Source organism: Perca flavescens, chromosome 11 (genome assembly GCF_004354835.1).
Source record: "Perca flavescens isolate YP-PL-M2 chromosome 11, PFLA_1.0, whole genome shotgun sequence".
Lineage (NCBI taxonomy): Eukaryota > Metazoa > Chordata > Actinopteri > Perciformes > Percidae > Perca > Perca flavescens.
In genome coordinates this window covers 15,467,466-15,488,382 of record NC_041341.1, presented here as the reverse complement: position 1 = coordinate 15,488,382, position 20,917 = coordinate 15,467,466, and the positions used below count along the sequence as shown (strand labels likewise).

At 41.0% G+C, this 20,917-nt stretch overlaps 1 protein-coding gene across 12 annotated transcripts in view; it reads left to right on the top strand.

Annotated features, from left to right (window-relative positions):
* mycbp2 (MYC binding protein 2) overlaps positions 1–20,917 on the top strand; it is a 59,288-nt gene that overhangs the window by 4,942 nt on the left and 33,429 nt on the right. For 8 of the 12 annotated variants that reach the window (XM_028591857.1, XM_028591847.1, XM_028591851.1 and 5 more), the window contains exons 3-30: positions 1,758–1,973; positions 3,523–3,676; positions 3,946–4,142; positions 5,267–5,509; positions 6,188–6,259; positions 6,630–6,726; positions 6,885–6,958; positions 8,296–8,434; positions 8,628–8,704; positions 10,317–10,521; positions 10,647–10,811; positions 11,001–11,159; positions 11,321–11,525; positions 11,626–11,771; positions 13,181–13,291; positions 13,645–13,749; positions 15,955–16,074; positions 16,219–16,300; positions 16,673–16,790; positions 16,968–17,326; positions 17,525–17,697; positions 18,110–18,235; positions 18,751–18,878; positions 19,263–19,354; positions 19,457–19,591; positions 19,748–19,831; positions 19,940–20,036; positions 20,160–20,352. In XM_028591857.1, coding sequence (XP_028447658.1) covers positions 1,758–1,973; positions 3,523–3,676; positions 3,946–4,142; positions 5,267–5,509; positions 6,188–6,259; positions 6,630–6,726; positions 6,885–6,958; positions 8,296–8,434; positions 8,628–8,704; positions 10,317–10,521; positions 10,647–10,811; positions 11,001–11,159; positions 11,321–11,525; positions 11,626–11,771; positions 13,181–13,291; positions 13,645–13,749; positions 15,955–16,074; positions 16,219–16,300; positions 16,673–16,790; positions 16,968–17,326; positions 17,525–17,697; positions 18,110–18,235; positions 18,751–18,878; positions 19,263–19,354; positions 19,457–19,591; positions 19,748–19,831; positions 19,940–20,036; positions 20,160–20,352 — 4,072 coding nt within the window. The remainder of the gene's footprint in view (positions 1–1,757; positions 1,974–3,522; positions 3,677–3,945; positions 4,143–5,266; positions 5,510–6,187; positions 6,260–6,629; positions 6,727–6,884; positions 6,959–8,295; positions 8,435–8,627; positions 8,705–10,316; positions 10,522–10,646; positions 10,812–11,000; positions 11,160–11,320; positions 11,526–11,625; positions 11,772–13,180; positions 13,292–13,644; positions 13,750–15,954; positions 16,075–16,218; positions 16,301–16,672; positions 16,791–16,967; positions 17,327–17,524; positions 17,698–18,109; positions 18,236–18,750; positions 18,879–19,262; positions 19,355–19,456; positions 19,592–19,747; positions 19,832–19,939; positions 20,037–20,159; positions 20,353–20,917) is intronic. The other 4 variants (XM_028591856.1, XM_028591848.1, XM_028591852.1 and 1 more) reach the window with 3 other exon arrangements.

The window sequence follows — 20,917 nt, the reverse complement described above, 5'->3', positions numbered from 1 at the left end:
AGTAGCCCCAGTTTGTGCCTCTCAGGTATTAGCATTAGTGTTTCACTCGAGTCACAGCGCTAAGCATCAGTTTATCTGAAAGATAAATGTACAGCGATTTACCCATCTGATATGGTGGTGCAAACTAACAATCACTCCGCTTGAGCCTCTGCTTTGGAAGACAGCACTTTTCTTCTTTTTTTCCTTATTTTTCCATAAAGCCAGCAGTCTAAAATGTGTAGCTGTCTGCGGTCAGGGACTCTATACCAGCCTTCTTTAAAACTTTTAGATGGCCATTAAATCATCAGTGAACTGCAGACAATAACACAAAAAAAAAGATGAAAGATTACAATGAAAGATGAGCAGCATGTGTGGGTTATGGCCTGGTGCTATTACAAAGTGATAAGTAACCATAAAACATCAGCACATCTTTGGGCTTTGCATATTTGTGTCTGCCTTTTGCTAATGTGTATCATGACATAGCTTGAAAGTGTCCCTTTCAATGACAAGTTTCTGATGATGTGTTCAGTTTTAAATTGGGAACTGTCCGCTCTAGTGAAACCTGTCCAATCAAATGCTAAGCTTGATCATGCAGTATTTTGGTCTCTACGCCACCCTTTTGTTTTGCTCTCATGTCCCAAGAACACATTTTCTCTTGCTTGCTTTATGGGTTTAGATTATTATAGCAGCTCTAGGTTTAAAATAGGGTTTGCAGGAAAAGTGCTCCTTTGTGAATGCTGTCCAGTCACTTGGTCACAAATGCTACTCTAGCAGCAAGACAGAGAGCAGTAGACAGTACTTTTAGATGAGAGGAGAGCTAATACCCTCCCCACTGGTTTGAGCTGAGAATGAATGACCTTTCTCCCCAAATAGATGACATCACCCTCTAAGATTGTGATGCCAAAAGAGCAACACTGCAAGAGAGGCACAATCGATCAATGTGATTCTCTAGAGGTTGCCTCAGGACTGTATGTAGTTAAAAAAAAAGGACTTGCTCGGTGGGATGGAGAGAGCTTATCAATTAGTTTCTCTGGTCATAATGACAGTTTGGATTTAAGCACTAAATTACAGCTTTGCTGTAATGATTTATTGTAACTATTTCCTTGTTCTACATCATTTATATTTAAATTAGGGTATACTCACAATGTGCAAGGGGTTGCTTGTAGTGATGAACCTTTTAGTGCCCAAATTTGAATTAGCCCCAAACTAGCATTTGTCCTATTCCTTTACAGTCTGTGCAAAATGCTATACCCTCTATCTTTAGACCCTCAATTCGGATAAGGAGCAACTCCACAGAAAACCATTATTAGGTGAAAAAATCTCCGTAGATAGCTAAAGATTAGCTCAGATTTGCCATGCTGGTTAATCAGTTATCATTCGCCTGCCTTCTTATCTACTAAAACAAAATCAACCGTTTCATTGTCATCTCATTGCTTGTTTTATAGTAAATCTTTGGTACAATTTAGATTTCTCTTAAATAAGTATTTTACCGGTGGACAGAGTTTTTTTTTTTTCTCCATTAAACTAGGCTGTCTATGCAGTACAATGGGGCAAACATTTTTCTCAGCCCCCTGTCACGATACCAGATCCAGCTTCTTGACTCGGTATCTTCCCAATATCAGTATTGGATCGGTCCATTCCTGCTCCTTATAATTAGACCTACTCCTAAAGAATTGGCATTGCTGTTCATAAACGACTATAAAGTGTGCTAAATAGCTTACCATTGCACCAAATTATATCATACTTGCTGACCACCTCCACTCTCTGTTTTCCCACAGGCCGACAGTCTAGATGGAGCCCTCTGTGTGCCGGACATCAAGCTGCACAGCAACCCATCTGCATTCAATGTCTACTGCAACGTCCGGCACTGTGTGCTGGACTGGCAGCAAAGAGAGGCCTCCCTTGTACTGGCCTCCAGGAGCTCGGTGCAGAGCGGCGACTCAGACAGTGAGGAGGAGGAAGAGTACCGCGAGCCAGCCGTGAAGCTGCCAAAGGTATGAACAGGGAGTGTTACTGGCTGCTGATGTGGGGCTGGCAGCGCTTGGTATCAAGGCGAGAGCCAGCCTGTGCCCTTTATCTGAGGGATGCAACAATCCTTCATCTCCCTGGGCTTATGTGTACAGCTCATCCATTTTATTGTGATAATTTGAGTCCCTTTACCAGAGGTTTGATACCCCCTTCCTGTGAGGATTACAACATCTGCTCTGTTGAAGAAAGTAGTAGCAAGCCATGCTGAACAGATAACACCAAAGCATCTAAGAGGCAGTGTGTCAAAAGATTTGGGTTCTATGCCATAATGGCAGAATTAAGGGATAATGCGTGTTCGCTCACTTTGTAAAAGGTAACACATCTAAGGAGTCACTTGTTAGCTTGACATTCAAGTCAGGCAGCAGGGGCACTGTAAATGAGCCATTGTACAACGTAGTTTAGGATTAGGCTATAGAGATGCCTTCAAATTAACTAAATTGTGACCCACTTTTCTTTATCTCTCATGCACTCAAACCCATTCCTTTTTTTAAATGCTCACTCCACCAGGAAAAACCTTCCTACAGTTTGACAGCACAGCATGTGCATGTCTGTTTAGAGAATTGTGAGTTGATTTCAACCTGTCTTTTGTGCTAGCTGTACATATTGGTTGGCAGGTATATACTGGAATGAATGTCACAGGTGGATAGTTTAACTTTTTTGTAGTTGTCATTATTGTAAACTGGGATGACTGTATCCATTTTATTCTCTTTCAGACAAATTAAACAGGACTACTATTGATGTATTTTGGGGGTGATTTAGTTTTAACTTCAAGCCGTGTGTGTGTGTGTGTGTGTGTGTGTGTGTGTGTGTGTGTGTGTGTGTGTGTGTGTGTGTGTGTGTGTGTGTGTGTGTGTGTGTGTGTGTGTGTGTGTGTGTGTGTGTGTGTGTGTGTGTGTGTTGTGTGTGTGTTCGTGTGTGTGTTCGTGTGTGTGTGTGTGTTCGTGTGTGTGTTCGTGTGTTCGTTCCTTCGTGTGTGTGTGTGTTCGTGTTCCAATTGGCATTATCTTATCTCTCAAAACAAATTCTACACTGAGATAGGAGGGAGCATTGGAGCATAATTTGATTCACTAACAAGCCATACTGAGAGTAGGAGAACGACATCCTTTTCTAGGCCAAACTCCTTTGCCAGCCTCTCTTCTCCTGTGGGTCTGGTCTGTCATTATACAAAATGTTAATAGTGGATGTTGAAGTCAGCGGTAAGAACTGTACATGCTGTAAGCCCCCAGCTAAATGTAGGTTGTTTTACTGTTGGAAGATGATGCCTTACTATTACAAGAAAACATCCAGTCCAAGCCTATTTTATCAATTTTATTTAAAATACTTATTTAAAAAAAAAGAAGACCTTTTTATCATCAATATTGACAAGTGTAAAACTGGAAAGTGATGGTTATTTTTATCTTTTATTTGCTGTATAAAGTGGCATCACAGCTTGTCTAGCTAGACTTAGGCTGTGGTATAAAAGCATGGTGTTCATTACCTCATAGAAATGTGCATTTTCTGTGTGTGTGTGCGCAGATCATTGGCATTGGCCTGTGTGGGGTATTTGAGCTGATAAAAGAGACTCGGTTCTCTCACCCCTCACTGTGCCTGCGTAGCCTGCAGGCCTTGTTGGACATGCTGCAGGGACAACAGCCTGAGGGCTTTCAGACTGAGCCTCCTGATGTGCTGGGTAAGGCTGAAAATGTGTGCATGTGTACAATCCAATGCAATAATAAATCTTTGTTTGTGAACCTTAAAATGTTAAGTTTTATTTTCCCCTGTCAAAAGATATGTTGTTGCAACCTAATGATCATTTTTAGGCTGTAATAGTTAGTTGCTGTGTTGTATTGGATTGCATTATATTTCAATTTGTTTTGTTCAGCCTGATTTACACACAGCACTCTCATGTTTCAATTTTCACAAATTTCTAATCTGCCCTCCACTTGTATGCTTCTGCAGAGTCTCTTTTCCAGTTGTTGTTGGAGACCACGGTCCGGAGCACAGGGCCCAACGACCCGACGGGACAGGCCATCACTGCTCTGTCCTGCGCCTGCCTCTTCAGTCTGGTGGTGGCCTGGGGAGACACTGGCAAAATCTTGCAGGCTGTCTCTGCCATCCTCACCAACAACGGCAGCCATGCCTGCCAGACGATACAGGTAATTAATCAATTTAAACAAATTAGACAGCATTTGGCAATCTGTCTAGGCAATTGCCTGTGTTTTCTTCATCTTATTTTTGTACTGATCACCAGTTGAGATCACTAACTTATGTTGAACAGACATCTTTATCTTGGAAGAGGAATTCCAGATGCTTGTATTCGATTGAAGCACAAGCTGGAATGACATTGTTCTTAAATCCCCAAATGAACTTCAATTGTTATGTTTAAACCACCTCCACCAGGAAATTGTACACTTGTACATTTCTATTATCCATTTACTTTTTCCCCCTTCAGATTAGAAGAAATGCTTTAAATCACCAGAGTGAATCATTGTAGAACTATAAAGTAATATCTGGCTCCCCCATGCATTTCCTTCCCTGAGCAGAGAGACTCAGGGCAGAGTCTGGACAGCACAAATTGAGTTTTGGAAAATGTCGAGCCTCTCTGTCTCTACCCTGCCTGCATTCTTACGCCAATTAGTCGGTCTTTCGTTGGCTTTGATGTTTAGCTTGTCCTCTCTCCTCTCTCTGTTTCTTTCTCTCAGATTTTGTTATAGCTTCTGCTTTATATCCAAAATACTCTTTGCAAAAATTTGGGAGTAACTTAAACGGTAAACACTTAATGTTATTGTGTGGGAAGGCTGTGTGACTATAAAGATATTTCACCTTTACCTGCATACGGATAAAATTACTACACTTGGCCAAGGCTGCAGAGAGACTGTTCAGTCTCACACATTTATCCCCTACAGACGTAGGCCTGTGTGTTTTTTTTTTTCCTGGTTCTTCATCTTTTAGGCATTGACTGGACTGTGAATCATCACAATGTGATGTGTGTTTGTTTGCATGTGTGTGAACGGTGAGATCAATGGTGTGTGTCATAAAGGATGTGAGGAATGTGTGTTAAAAAATGCATTCAGGCAGAATGAGAAGGGGGCAAATATGCAGGTACAGTAACCACTGTCTCTAATTTGAAACTAATATGAAAATTTGTGTTAATCAGCGGTAAAGCCATTTCCCACCTGGTGCATGATCTACTTCACAAAATGCACCCCACTATGTCACATTAAAGGTTTGCAGTTCTTCTAATTTTCATCACCTTTCGTGTCGTCCTAAATCTCACCAGGTGCCCACCATACTGAACGCCCTACAAAGGAGTGTACAGGCTGTCCTGGTGGGAAAGATTCAAATCCAGGATTGGTTTGGGAATGGCATCAAACGCGCGGCCCTGATGAACAAGTGGATCCTTAAAGAGGTGGCAATTGACGAGGATGAGCGCTGTCTTCTACAGACTGATGGCTCCTTCCTGTACTTGCTCTGCAAGGATGGACTCTACAAAGTGGGCTCTGGATACAGTGGCACTGTCAGGGTATGTAACACTCTAAGCTGCATGCTGTGACTGTCAAGTAATAACTCCATATCTGGTGATATGTTAATTTGGTGATTTAGATGGGTTTATGGGTTGAGAAAATGGCTCAGGAAAAGTTGAGGTTTTAGAGATGCATGGGTTTTCACAGGACAGTATCTGTATACTCTGTTGCCAGTTTATTAGGTACACCTAGCTAAACCTAATGCAGTCTAATACAGTCCTGCAATACATGCTTCCTATTATGATTATAATGTGAGGTATTTGTTGAACTAAAAGTTTTAAAGATGTGTTGATTCAACTTCATGGACATTTTTGGAGGATGTAGTTTGTGGTGCTGTTCAACTGTGTTTAAACAGGTGTTTGTATTCTTTTCCTAACCCATTTATATCAGTGAGGGTAGGCTAAATAACCGAAATACCTCCAGCAGCAGTAGTTTTGTGTTAGCAGTAGAAAACCGTGCTACTAGACTGCCATAATACTGCTTTAAAACAAAATGCTCTTGCTTTAAATAGGTTGATTACTTAGATAGTAGTTAAATAAAACCATTTTTGTGTGTGTTTCTGCCCATGTTAAATGCCAGTGTTTGTAATTGTCTGCCAATGTTTCATTTGCCAAAATTACCTTAAGGTTTTTCAGTGTTTGTTGTTTGTCTGCTCATGTGTTCTCAATGCCACACAGGGCCACGTGTACAACTCCACGTCTCGTACCAGGAATCGAAAGGAGAAGAGATCATGGCTGGGCTTTGCTCAGGTATGTAGTGGAGCTTTCGTCAATATGCTCCTCACATACTGGACCTTTGAGTGAATTGGCTTTGAGTTCATAAATAATTCAGGCCCCTTTAAACTAAGAATTGACTATGACTTCAGTTATGTTGGTAATTTTAGTCAGTGCTTAGTTTGGTGTTGGACTCATGAATCTTAACAGCTGTAGACATTGTTTTTGAAACTGCTGATGAGTTCTTGATGATTGTGACAGGGAATACATTTCAAAGTACTAATACTGTAACAGTATCATCTTTATTATTATCAACAATATGCGTAAGTAAGCTAAGCTAAGGCTTCAGTTAGGGATAGTCCTTACTAATGGTCGATCAGCAGCAGTGTTTGTTTTGTGTCTTCAGGGCTACTTGTTGTATCGGGACACAAGTAACCACACAATGTCGGCCATCAAGATCAACCCTGAGACTCTGGAGCATGAGGGGACTGTCACCATGCCAGGTGCCAAGATAATACTTTTTTTTTTTTTATTTATTTAAAATTGATTTTATTTATTTTTTACTCTTTTTGGCTCATTTAAAGAACATCTCCTTCGAGTTATCACAATTCCAACTAAGAAAGTATTGCGTATATTCACTGTCACTTTGCTTCTCTTGTAGGTCAAAATTCAGATGGACAAAACATAATTTTCACAGACGGAGAGTACATCAACCAGATCGCAGCCTGCAAAGATGTAAGTTTAATTGTCCTGCTAAAACTCCTCATCACCATGAATATAACATGCATTGTCTTTCATTGGCTCTTCTTGATATAGGAAGAACATTTTAAAATTTAAAATTGAATCCGTATCAGTTGGGGAAGACCTCAGTGTTTTCAGAAGTTCTTAGAAACTTTGAACACTAAAGAACTTGAATGATGAAACTCACCTGTACTGCCCATATCTGCTGGTAGCACGGTGGAAAGAGATCAGTTTATTATGCACTTCTATGCATTGATTGTCTTATAAACTTCCTGCAGGCAGTCCAGCATGTGTGCCAAGTTTAAAATACTTGAATAGTCATTGACTTAGTCATCCTGAACCACAAGTCATGTGCTGATAGAGTTAATCTCAGTCTCACAGAGAGGTGTTTGTCAGCTTTTGTTCATGTTTGAGACGATGTTTGTACGTGGCTATTCGTTGTTAACACACACACACTAGTGCATTTACATCATTGTGGGGGAGGATGGGGTAGTCCTCAGAAGCTGCATGCATTTTTAATGAGCATCCAGCAAGTGCAACCACAGCGTAGACCACTCAACGGTTGAGGAAAACCATGGGAGACACACAATGAGGGGGTTTCAGATGCTGGGAAGATGAGGTTAAGGGGATAGTCAGAATAAGAAGATAATGTGTATGGAGGAAAAGTCAAGGGTTGGTGGTAGTACTGGCCAGAGCACAGAGGTGCTTATTTAATGATTTGAGTGGCTCTGCTCTGCAGGAATCAAAGCACAATGGATGAGTGTGTCATCATTACCACACAGTGGAAACCAGACCATCCCCATGCTACCCTTCATCCTTTTTTATATATCCCTGTTGTCTCCCAATTATTTCCTTGTTGTGTTCTTCTCTTTACTCTGTTCCTCCCCTGTAAATGGTCCTTTTCAGCCACATCCCCTGCAGTCTGACTAACCCACATCTCTGGCAGTTGCCATATGTGCCTCTGTATTGAGTAAAAGTGTGTGAGTTGTGGATAGATGTCACACCCTTTATGGTGTATGTTATATATGATACAGGTATATGCTATTAACACTGACACGGCTGAGGTTTAAAGTTGCCAGTAATATAAAAAAATGTATGCACAGATTTTGTTTGTGTATACACACCAAGCCACACCCTCTGTAGATTGATAAATCTTATCTTGTCACTCTCTGCAAGAAAACAAATCAGTATATTTGATTCTGATTGTCACATTCAGTGAGGTGGTGCGGGATGTTTTTTTTTATTGTTAGATGAACCCTAAGTGCCACTGTAGCGGTGTTAAGTTGTAAAACTAAACCGTGTTTCCTCCTGTTGGCCCCTGACTCCTACAGGATGGTTTTGTGGTGCGGATCTATACTATGAGCTCAGACCCGGCCCTGCAGCAGGAACTGCAGCTGAAGCTGGCAAGGAAATGTCTGCACGCCTGCGGCATCTCTCTATTTGACCTCGAGAAGGATCTGCACATCATAAGTAAGTGACAAAAATGTTTCTTATATCTGTATGAGGCTGTGGGTCGTATGCATATATACACCTATGAGAGGCATTCCATACTATGTGTGTGTCTACCAGGTTGTAAATGTGTCACAAATTATTCAAAAACACGGAACACAAGGAACAACCTTGTATTGTGTATTTGGCTCTAAATAGTATGCTCTTCTCTTAGGCACAGGCTTTGATGAAGAGGCAGCATTGCTTGGAGCAGGCAGGGAGTTTGCTTTGATGAAAACTGCTTCAGGAAAGGTGAGAGTGAAAAATCTTCTCTGGTGTTGTGCCTAAAATGTTTAACAAAAATTAAAGTTGGAATAGATCCAACTGCTGAACTTTAACAGATTTTGTCTTGCTAATGACAGCCCAGGTGAGCCTGGGGAAAAAGCTCTAAATTAATTGTGTTTCTGCATGTCTTTTCTTTCTTCTTTGTCACACTGGCCACATGAAGCCCATTGTACAAAATTAACATTCCCTTTGTTCATAACATCTGTATGTAGTTAGCTATAGTCAGATTTTCCTAGGACCAGGCTGTACTAAAGCATACCAATAATACATGCATTTTAGTTTTGGATATATTTGGTGGCCCTCTAGGCTAAATTGCCTTTTAAATAAAAGAGAATGAGGGGGCTGTGTTTAGATGGTGGTCTCATGGTTTTTGCACTGTTTATTGTGCTCTGAACCCAACTCTTATTAGTGGTTTTATGCACGCTGAGCTGATACAGTGATATCTCTGCTTAAATAACTGGAATAGTATATTTCCCCCAGCTAAGCAGTAGGTCTGACCTAAAGTATAATGTCCACTTTCACCAGGACCCACTGCAAGTAAAGCTTTCTGTGTTGGTGAACTTGTATGTACTAGAGACACAAACATGAAATAACAAGTATGAACGCATTTTAATGTAGGTAGAGTAAACTGCATAGATATTTTGTTTGTGTCTGTGTACAGACAAATCAACTCAAAATACTACTTGACTCAGTGTTCAATTGCAGGCTGTAATCGAGCAAAGTAAGTCCAGTCACTGTTGGGAAGCAGTGCCTTACTGAAGAAGATATCCCACATTTTTAAGCAGACTCTCTTCAAAAAATGAGAATGCTAACTATGTAGTTTGTGGGTGTGTGTGGAGGGTGTGGTTGTGTGTGTCTGTACTGTAGGTGTGGTGCAGCATGCCTCTTTTGTAGATAGCAGCCCAGGGCAGTTGACTGTGGCACATTTTTGTGTCCGTGTAGAGGCCCAATCTCACAGCACACTTTATCTGCAGATTACCCTAACCCAGACTGGCTGGATAGGTAAAAATAGGGAAGCTGACCTGTATCTTGGCTCAAAGTTTACTTATCACTTTGGCTGGACAATATGCTAGACACGTGCTGTAGAGAAAAGAGTCAAAGGTCCAGTGTTTATAGTCAATAAGTTACTGTTTGTTCTGTATGCAATGCTGTTGTGATTATGTAATTTGCAAAGTGAATGTCAGATGATATGAGTTATAAGCAGCAGCCTTGTACATGTATTATCACAATTTACCCATGCTGTTTGAATTGTTAAAATACTATAGACATGGACTAAGGCCTGAAAATAACTGCTTAATAAAAGCTATGCTTTAAAAACACAGGTTCATCCATTTCACCAAGAACACTGTGATGGTGCAGCAGAGATGTTGGCTGTCACAGTGGGCTTCAGCAAAAGAGTTTGGGCTGTCTGCCAAAAAAAGTAACCCTGGCTAAACTTTTGACACAGTGTAGTCCAACAAAATGGATATACTGTAGATCCTTGACTCCTCATAAATGACCACTAAGAAAACAGTTTCTTATTCCTGATCCTATTTCAAATGTTGTGTTTTGATCTTCTTTTCTCATCTTCCCCTCACAGATTTACTACACAGGAAAGTACCAGAGCCTGGGTATAAAGCAGGGTGGCCCATCTGCAGGGAAATGGGTGGAATTACCCGTTACAAAGTCTCCCAAGATTGTTCAGTTCTCAGTCGGCCATGATGGCTCTCATGCACTGCTAGTGGCCGAAGATGGAAGTGTGTTCTTTACAGGCTCTGCCAGCAAGGGAGAGGATGGCGAGTCAAGTAAGACAATCTCAAACTATCGGCAAACATTCAACAATTCAATCTATTCAACTTTTTATTAAAAGCAGAATCAAAGCCATCTCAGTTGAAGTCCTAAAGGTGATGTTTGTTGTTTTTCTTTGCAGCTAAAAGTCGCAGACAACCCAAGCCGTACAAGCCCAAGAAGATGATCAAATTAGAGACCAAGACAGCAGTGTATACAGCGTGTAACAATGGCAGCAGCAGCATTGTCACCAAGGATGGAGAGCTCTACATGTTTGGCAAAGATGCTATTTACAGCGACAGCACTTGTGAGTTGACAGGGACAAGGCTATTTCAAATTCTCAACTTGAAGGAATTTCTATGCGATATATCAGTTTTTTTCTTGTTATTGCTTTGATGAAGACCGATTAAAGACTAGCTATATACATCTATAAATATTTCTCTGTTGGAAACCATGTTATTCATGTTCTTTATTATTGTTACTTTCTTGTCCTCAGGCCAGGTGACAGACCTGAAAGGTCAGTCTGTAACTCAGGTTGCCATGGGTAAGGCCCATACATGTGTTCTGACCAAGAGTGGGGAAGTGTGGACATTTGGGGTTAATAACAAGGGCCAGTGTGGCAGAGACACTGGATCCATGAGCCAGGCAGGGAAAGGTGAGTAGATGGACAAACTAATACACATGACAACAAACTGTATATTGTGTAGTACATTGCCTTTGTATTACACTCAAACTGATGGCTTTCTTTTCTGTGTGTGTGTGTGTGTGTGTGTGTGTGTGTGTGTGTATGTGTGTGTGTGTGCGCGTGCGTTGTAGCGTTTGGTGTAGAGAGCATGGCCACAGCCATGGATGAAGACCTGGAGGACGAGCTAGAAGAGAAAGAAGAGAAGAGCATGATGTGCCAGCCAGGCATGCACAAGTGGAAGTTGGACCAGTGCATGGTCTGCACGGTGTGTGGCGACTGCACTGGCTATGGCGCCAGCTGTGTCAGCAGTGGACGGCCGGATAGAGTACCAGGAGGGTAAGAAGGCACAATAACTGGAAGGTGGTCATTACAGTATCTGTACAGCACTTACTGTACTGTTGAAGTTACTGTTGTTCTTTCTGTGTCTGTCAACCAGTATTTGTGGCTGTGGGTCTGGAGAGTCTGGCTGCTCAGCATGTGGCTGTTGCAAAGCCTGTGCCAGGGAGCTGGATGGTCAGGAGGCCAGGCAGAGAGGCATCTTTGACGCTGTGAAGGAGATGATTCCACTGGACCTGCTGCTAGGTATGCCAACTGATATCATGACTTCATGTCCCCCCTGTTTTGCTCATTAGTACAATAATTACATCTCACCTGTATCACCTTTCACATTGTTTACATTTTGCTTAAAACTACAGATGGTAAATTTTATAAAAATAAGTTTTCTCATATTTGTTGAAACTGTCACTATATCCTGACCGTAGTACATGAGACGGATAATCTGTGTCCTTCGGTGCGGTGGAAGTTTGCCATTAGGAGCACCAGGAGGAAGAGGAAAGAGCTTTTTTCCACAGATTATCTGTTTTAATGTGCTGCTGTCAGGATATAGTGACAGTTTCAGCAAATATGCCAAAAACTTATTTTTATAAAAGTTACCAACTGCAGCTTTAAAGCGTAACTCTCGCCAAAATGCAACCTAGGGTCTTTTTGTGAATGTACCCGAGTCAAACTTTCGTTTTAAAAGCATAATTAGGACGTAAACGCCACTTTTAAGGTTTACCGTGTTCTCGTTTTTGGTGGGGGCGCTACTATGATATCATCAAAATCACTATTTTTAAAACACTAAGAAGGCTCAACACAACATGAAACTTTGCTCAAAGTATCACCAGGGGCTCTACACATGACCTCCAGCATTGAGAACATTGTTTGTGTACACAGAGTTTACTAAAAAAGGTTTTAAGAATTCACTTTAGCAGATGGTTTTTCCGCTCGCCGCCATCTTGCCAGTCAAAAAGAGTCAATCTCCGAATGCAACGTAACAGGGAGGAGAGTAAAGATCAAAAGCTCCTAAAGCTTAGTTCCATATAAATGCACGGATAATTTGTTGTTTTTCTGATTTTGATGCTATCATAGTAGTGCCCCTAGCACTCCCATTCAAAAGACCATTTGACCGAAAACGAGAATACAGTAAATCTTAAAAGTGGCATTTCCGTCCTAATTATGCTTTTAAACGAAAGTTTGACTCCGGTACATTCATAAAAAGACCCTAGGTTGCATTGTGGCGAGAGTTACGCTTAAAGGGCACACAGTCTGATAAATCATATGCATGTAGAAGTGTCATGCACATACAGATGTGATGTGATATTCCAATTTTCAGTGGTTTACGGTATGTTAATTGATCAGAATAAATAACTATCTTGAGCGGGGTTGTGTGCAGGCTATATATCGTTCTGAGCTATGCCAGCGTGCTGCTAATGCTACATACATCGCACACTGTCTGTTGCATTTGCTTGAATGCAGTATTTTGCACACTTGTTGTCGCTCATTCTTTGTTTTTATTCTTGTGTTGTGCACAGTCATTGCTTCTCCATTAGGTCTTTCCATCATTCATTGATGTGTGTCTCGTTTTGTTCTGCTCTGCTCCGTCTTCCCTCCTCCTTCTTCTGCATCCTTTCTGGGCTGTCTATACCTGGGGCCTTTTTTTTTGTTTTCAGCTGTGCCTGTCCCTCCCCCTCCAGGAGTGAACATCGAGGAGCACATCCAGATCCGTCAGGAGGAGAAGCGGCAGAGGATCAATCGCCGTCACAGGCTGGAAGAGGGCAGAGGTATGAATCGGGGCTAAACAGAATGGGACCATGTTTAGGGAAGGGTTGTGTGTTTTTTTTGCTTTATGATATGTTTCTATGATAGGCAATTTAACATAGGCACAGGGAGAGTTAGAAGGTGGAAGCAGAGGTTAACAAAAAGGGTGGAGCTACAAACATTACGTCCATCTCTTTTAAGTTTTGAATAACTTCCAGGTGCTGTGTGAGCTTGCGTCTTGTGCTTGGTGACTTTCCCCTTGCTTGTGTCTTTATAATTTTGTTGTGTGTCTTTATTGTTGTGGTAAAGTATTATCATGTGTTCTTTCCCGTTTGTGAGCATTATGCATGCATGTGAAAGTTTCTTTCTCCCCCAGGCCCCCTTGTTTTTCCTGGTCCCATTTTTATGAACCAGCGTGAGCAGGCCCTAGCCAGAATAAGACCCCTTCAGGCACTAAGGCATAAACGGGACAAGCACAAAGGTACTACGGTCTTCACTAACTCGAGGGGGCAGAGACACCCTTTTGACTCCTCTCCCAATCTGGCTGTCCCGCCGACCTCCTCTCTCTCACTCTCTGAGGGCAGAGACTTTTATGTCTCCACCAGGTCTCATGGTAACAAACAATGCAGCCTGTTGGCAAGAAGGACTCGCTGTGACTCACAGTGGAGAAATGACTGTGAAGCCTTAAGACCCATATCAGCAGGCTGGTCCATTTTTGAATTTGAATAATTGTATCTAACCCTAACATTAGAAAAGGGCTTAAAGTAGAAAATGGTCTGTTATGCTAATTCATTTTCTGTTTTAACAGTTCTAACTCACAGAGTAGGATGCGTGCTCTGCCCACTGCTGCTGTTTGACCTAAATAGAAATCAATGTCCTTGCCTAACTGGATTTGCCATCACTCTCAGAGCAGCTGATTTGTCACTTTGTGGGTACAACTGCAGCATTACAAGCAGATGAAACAGCGAGCACTGGGGAAAGCACGCTTTAATGAATGACAAGTTGTAAATATGACACAGAGGAAGGAAGCAAGGTTGTTTAAAAAAAAATATATATATATATGTTTTTAGATTTCAAGCATCTCAGGGAAATGGCTTGGAAATCACTCACAAACATCTAAAAATCTATGAACATGGCAAAAGCTTTTCAGGCACTTGACCATCAGACAAGTGAGTGTACGTGTTCGTTGTCTGGAGTTACTTTTCTTGAAGCTAACTATTCAACCAACAACTTATATGTAAATTATTTCAGTAAGACCCACATTTATATACCTATATCTGTAGTTTCCTTGTGTCCTCCTAGGGTTTTTTCTTTGGAAAAACAAAAATCAAAAACAAAATCTGGTTGTAACAAACAATCTTACTTTCCTTTCTATAGTAACCGCAAGAAGGACAGAGGACACACAATGACACTTAAACGCTCTCTGTACTATTTATAGTATTCAGGTCAAAATATACTTTTGTTAACAAAAACTTATATAAAATATCAAACTATCACTCATTGCCTGCACAAATATAAAACAGCTTATATATCTGTCTGTAGATTGGGCATGTCGGTAGGTCTGCATCTGCCTCTCTAAGCTGCTGCTGCTGTTGCTTTCGTTGCCAATAGGTGGCACAGGTTGGAGTGGAACTGATGGTTGATGATGTTGGCCAGGCTTGATTTTGGGTGCCGAGCATTGTGCCCTTGTTGATGTAAAGCATTCGTTTAGCATGTACAATTTGAAGGCCTTCACAATAGAAACTCATTGTTTTATTGTCCCACTGTTATATGTGGAAACAATAATGCCACAGTGCATTCTATTTCAGAGCAGTAGTGGTTTCCTTCTTAATGTCAGTAAAGAAATTGAGGCTGTTCTACTCTGCTGAATCACTTTCCTTTTGCAGAACCATTCATTGTGGTTGATGCACAGTTGACAGTTGTAAGGCTAGGTTACTTGGGGTACCTCCCCTGAGCATCCTTCTTCATGGGTTTTACATTTATGAAGAGGAATGTGTGTTCCAAATCCCCCCCCACGGACAATACTGGTGTTTCAGATTGTGACTTCCCAATAAGCTCTAGTTGTGCTTCAGATGTAATTAAGAACACATCTGTTTTTTGTTAACTTACATTGACAGCTGTCGCTATGAGCTAAACTTTCAACCCTAGCTTTGAAATGTTTGGGGCATTGAGCCAGTCAATAAGTATTTTACCTTTTATTGTAAAGTAGTAACCTAAAGTCATTATCTCATGTGGCTGGCGTTAGATATAGGAGAAACCACAATGAGCTGGCATTGACTGTCATTGTATTTACTGTAATGCGCAGGTCTCTATCTAACTTTTTCCCCCTCACACACAACAACTGTAACCTCTTACGCAGGGCTCAGGGTTAACCAGATTCCCTCTCATTGAACACAGACAGATGTTAGAAAAATCTAATTATTTGCTATACAATCAATCTGTCCATCTGTAAAGGGACTGGTTGCCAAAAGTCTTTCTGTTATAGAGGTGTTGTTACCTCCTTTCTATTTCGGCATGCTTCTCCCTTTTCTCCCTGTTTTCTTTTGAAACCTTTTTTTCCCCCCTCCAGCTCAGTTTTCCAGGACTATGCAGGGACATTCACCTCTGTGGTCTGAAGTTGCTACTGAACCTCACTCTCTCCCTGTTCTCTACTCAAATATGCTGACTTGGAGTATTTGCCTTATAGATGGTAGCAGTGAGCGTGGAGAAAAAGATGCCAGCAAAATCACCACCTACCCCCCAGGGGCAGTGAGATTTGACTGTGAGTTGCGAGCTGTGCAGGTCAGCTGCGGTTTTCACCACTCAGGTAGGTTATTTTCCCTTATGGCTTCTTCTGGTCAGGCACCAGGGTAGAAGACATTATTTTAGAAGTCATTTTTAAAACCTCAACTAGAGTGACTGACCTTGAATTAAAGAAAGTGGGTAAACGACAGTCATGGTTGCTTTGCAGTTGTGCTGATGGAGAATGGAGATGTCTACACGTTTGGTTACGGCCAACATGGGCAGCTTGGACATGGAGATGTAAACTCCAGGTATTGCTTCTGTTGCTTTACATGTTTTGAATGTAATGTGATACATATTCAAGTAAAGAGAAATTATTTGTAATATATAAAAAATAGTTAATAGGACAATAAAATACAGTATTTTATTGTCATTTGCACATTAGGTAATGGTAGACTACATTAAATACTACATTGCTCATATTTCTACTGACCAGGAAGTTTAGGAAAGCTAAGTGGTTATTACAGGCATAAATTTGTTAAATTAGCCCCATTGTTCTAGTAAAGCTTGAAGATATAAGTCCATAGTCTCGCCTGGTGATTTTGAATTGCATTACAAATATAAATAGACAAAATGCACGCATGTGGACACACAACCTAAAACTAGATGTTTCTACCTGCCAGGGGTTCTCCAACCCTGGTGCAGGCCCTTCCAGGTCCCAGTGTACAGGTGACAGCAGGCAGTAACCACACAGCTGTTCTCCTCATGGATGGGCAGGTCTTTACATTTGGCAGCTTCTCGGTGAGAAAAACATAATCACTGATACAATGTGTAATCAACTGCTTTTTTTTTGCAAAATGTTTTTTTACCCATACAGTAATGATGGCAGTATTTTAAATGTTCATTGCTTTTCACCGGTTTTGATATAGTTGACCATAAACTGCTCTAGAGAGTAAATATATATGCATTGTTTTTCAGAAAGGACAGCTCGGCCGGCCCATCCTGGACATGCCCTACTGGAATGCCAAGCCATCTCCCATGCCCAACATTGGTGCCAAGTATGGACGAAAGGCTACCTGGATTGGTGCCAGCGGAGACCAGACATTCCTTCGGATCGATGAAGCTCTTATCAACTCTCATGTCTTAGCTACTTCAGAGATATTTGCCAGCAAACACATTATTGGCCTTGTGCCCTCCTCTGCGTCTGAGCCGCCTCCATTTAAATGCTTGCTAATCAACAAAATGGATGGAAGCTGCAGGACCTTCAATGACTCTGAGCAGGAGGACCTGCAGGGATTTGGCCTGTGTCTGGACCCTGTGTATGATGTCATATGGAGGTCAGTCCAAGGACTATACAGAGCGATAAAATGAAAACATTTTGGTTAACCTGTATGTACCTTATCGTGTTATTTCCAATTGTTTACTTTTTATACCAAGTTTTATGATTCAATTGAAAAACCCTACAGATAAGATGAACGTCCTTTTTTCAATGCGTTATGCGTTATCCCTCTTTGTTTCACTCTGTGGGCTTTTAGGTTCCTGCCAGCCGCAAAAGAGATGTTGTGCTACAATGCAGTAATAGCTGATGCCAGGATGCCCTCTGCTACAGATCTACAGGCTCGCTGTAGCATCCTTAGTCCAGAGCTTGCGTTGCCCTCAGGATCACATGCTACCACTACTCGCTCTCACGGAGCCCTACACATTCTTGGTAATCCTCTGCACTAGCCATTCAGCAAAGTGTCTTTGGTCATATGAATCTTTTATTAATGTCTTGGTGTCCTATGAATATGTACATGAATGCTACGACACAAATGATGATGGACAATTCGGACATCTGTGGTTCTTTAAACCAATGTTACCAGTGTCTAAACCCATCAGGCTGTGTAGTCAGTGTAGCTCCTTTTATTTTTAAAGTAATGGACCTTTCATTGAATGACTGATGCTTTCTGTTCTCCCATCAGTTCTCTTTCTATTCTTGGGAACATTGATTTAAGAGACCGCTTTACTTCTAGAATGTAGCCAAACATAAGAGTGTTTGCAGGAATGCTTAGGTTTTGCTTATGTTTATGTTTATCATCATCATCAATGCTAAGAGGAGGTATACTGGGTTGTCCACTTAGGTTGCCTGGATACACTGGCAGCCATGCAAGAGCTGAAGATGGGTGTAGCCAGTGCAGAGGAAGAAACCCAGGCAGTGATGAAGGTCTACTCCAAGGAGGACTACAGTGTAGTGAACCGCTTTGAGAGTAAGTGGGCTCATTATACAGGATTCATGGCAAATGATGTAGGATAAAACATACTGTGGGGTGCATTTTGCTTGTATATGTTTTGGTATGATGTTGTGATTATATCAAGCTTGACTAACCTTTAACCTTTTTAAGTCAAAGCTGCTGAATTTGTAAAACATAAATATTTAGTTCAGATCAGTTTCATTCAAGATTCAGGATTCCTTTATTTGTCATTTTCATGCACCACATAAAAACAAAATTTCCACATCCACTTGTCAATAAATAAGTCAGTGAAAGACAAAGGACTTAATAAAAACAGCTCATAAATAAAAACACTTAATAAATCAACCAAGATTACGCTAAAAAAAGCACCATAAACTAAGATTATGATAAAATAGGATAGAATTAGTAGTCTAAAATGTTGCAGTTCACCTTTCCATAATCCACCTTAGTAGAAAACCAAAGTGGTTAAAAGTGGATAAACAACGTGTGTACCTTGCATAGCCTTATTGATTCCATGTGTGATGTTGTAGGTCACGGTGGTGGCTGGGGCTACTCAGCCCACTCTGTGGAGGCCATCCGCTTCTGTGCTGATGCAGACATCCTGCTTGGTGGGCTGGGCCTTTTCGGGGGACGAGGGGAGTACACTGCCAAGATCAAGGTGAGCTGTCATGTGACACTTTGTTTTCTTTTTTTTTTTTTTTTTTTTTTTTATAAACAAAGACATTTTATTTTTTGCCATTTATTCAATGTTCATTTCAGGCATTTTTTCATCATGGCTGTAATTTGACAATTCACTTGCTTTGCGCCAGGACTGACATTTTGTCCATAATGTGGTCAAATAATTGTCTATACAGGTAGCTCAATTGTACCAAATTAAAGTTACACTGTTAGTAAGTTTTCTGCTGCAAATCTTACACAATATTTAAAAAAATGAATTACAGAGCTGGTACCACTGGAGGAATAAACTCAATACATTATGTAGAATCGTGGCCTTAAATGAAAGGTGTTTACATTATATTAAACCAGTCCTGTTGTTGTGCAGCTTTTTGAGCTGGGACCTGACGGGGGTGACCATGAGACAGACGGTGATCTGCTGGCTGAGACCGACGTGCTGGCCTATGACTGTGCTGCCAGGTAAAGTTAATGGATTCCTTATGTTTCCCTTCGGTTCTCACAACAATTTCTTGTAAAGAAAAAAGTTATGGAATTAACGTTGGTCGCTTATTTTATCTTTAGGGAGAAATATGCCATGATGTTTGATGAGCCGGTGCTGCTGCAGCTGGGCTGGTGGTATGTGGCGTGGGCCCGAGTGTCTGGACCCAGCAGTGACTGTGGATCCCATGGACAGGCCACCATTACTACTGATGATGGGTAAAAGTGATTTCACAATATAAATAATGCTTCTGCATTTATAAAGTAATATGTCTTACACATTTTCCATATGTATCATTTGGTTATATAATGTTGGAATGTGAATATTGGTCACAGCCCTTTTTTTAATTCGTAATTTTTTGTTTTTCTCTGAAGTGTGGTCTTTCAGTTCAAAAGCTCTAAGAAGTCAAACAACGGTACTGATGTTAATGCGGGTCAAATACCTCAGCTGCTTTACAGGCAAGTAAAATTCCTTTGATTTTGTTAACAGTGATTCAAGCTTTTTTTTATGTCAGGTCTTAAGTAAAGTAAATAGTTTTTAATTGCTTCTTTATATTTCAACATCAGGCTTCCTTCAAATGATGGCAATGCTTCTAAAGGGAAACAGCAGACCAGTGAACCAGTTCATATCCTTAAACGCTCATTCGCTCGTACCGTCTCAGTGGTGAGTACGGTCTCTATGTTTTGAATAGTGTTTTGGCTCCTCTATATTTCTAACTGCTTAAATGTATTGACAGGTAATTTGTTACAACACCGTATGGGACTGCCTAACTCTTTCTCTGTGTAGGAGTGTTTTGAGTCTCTGCTAAGTGTGCTTCACTGGAGCTGGACCACCTTGGTTTTGGGTGTGGAGGAGCTGCGAGGGCTGAAGGGCTTCCAGTACACTGCCACCCTGCTGGACCTCGAGAGACTGCGCTTTGTTGGCACGTGCTGCCTCCGCTTGCTCAGGGTCTACATCTGTGAGATCTTCCCCATTGCTGGTAGGAGCACTGAGAACATAACAGCACTTTATCCTCAGCAATATAATGTCTCACTCTTTGCAAACATTGAAAACCACAGTGCCACTGCTTTTAAGCTATTAGTCACAATGCTTTTTCCTATTCACTTATGAATACCTTTCTGAATGAAAAGCAGTTGACAATATTCATCCTTATTAATTCTAGAATAAAATACTCAGTTTTCCAATACTTCTATGTCTGTGGCCTGTAATACATTAACATCTTCACAGACTAGAAAAAGAGGCAACAGAAAATTACTTACTTACTCAGGAAACAAAACTCCTTTTCTGTCAGTCGTTCTCTGTCGTTTTTATTAATCTTTTATTGAAAGCCTTAGGACTTTTTCTTTTATCTGCTGGTTTCACAGACTCAACAGCCTGAACGATATAGTCAACCTGCTCTAAAATTATTGGTGTGAAACAAAGCGATTTAAATTCTCTTTGTAATCAACAAATCTTGCGTAAAGCAAAAAGCATTTTGTCTTCTTCAGATCATGTTCCTCAGAGTGAATTTTCGCTGTTGCCATCGAGACAGTCGTTATATTTTA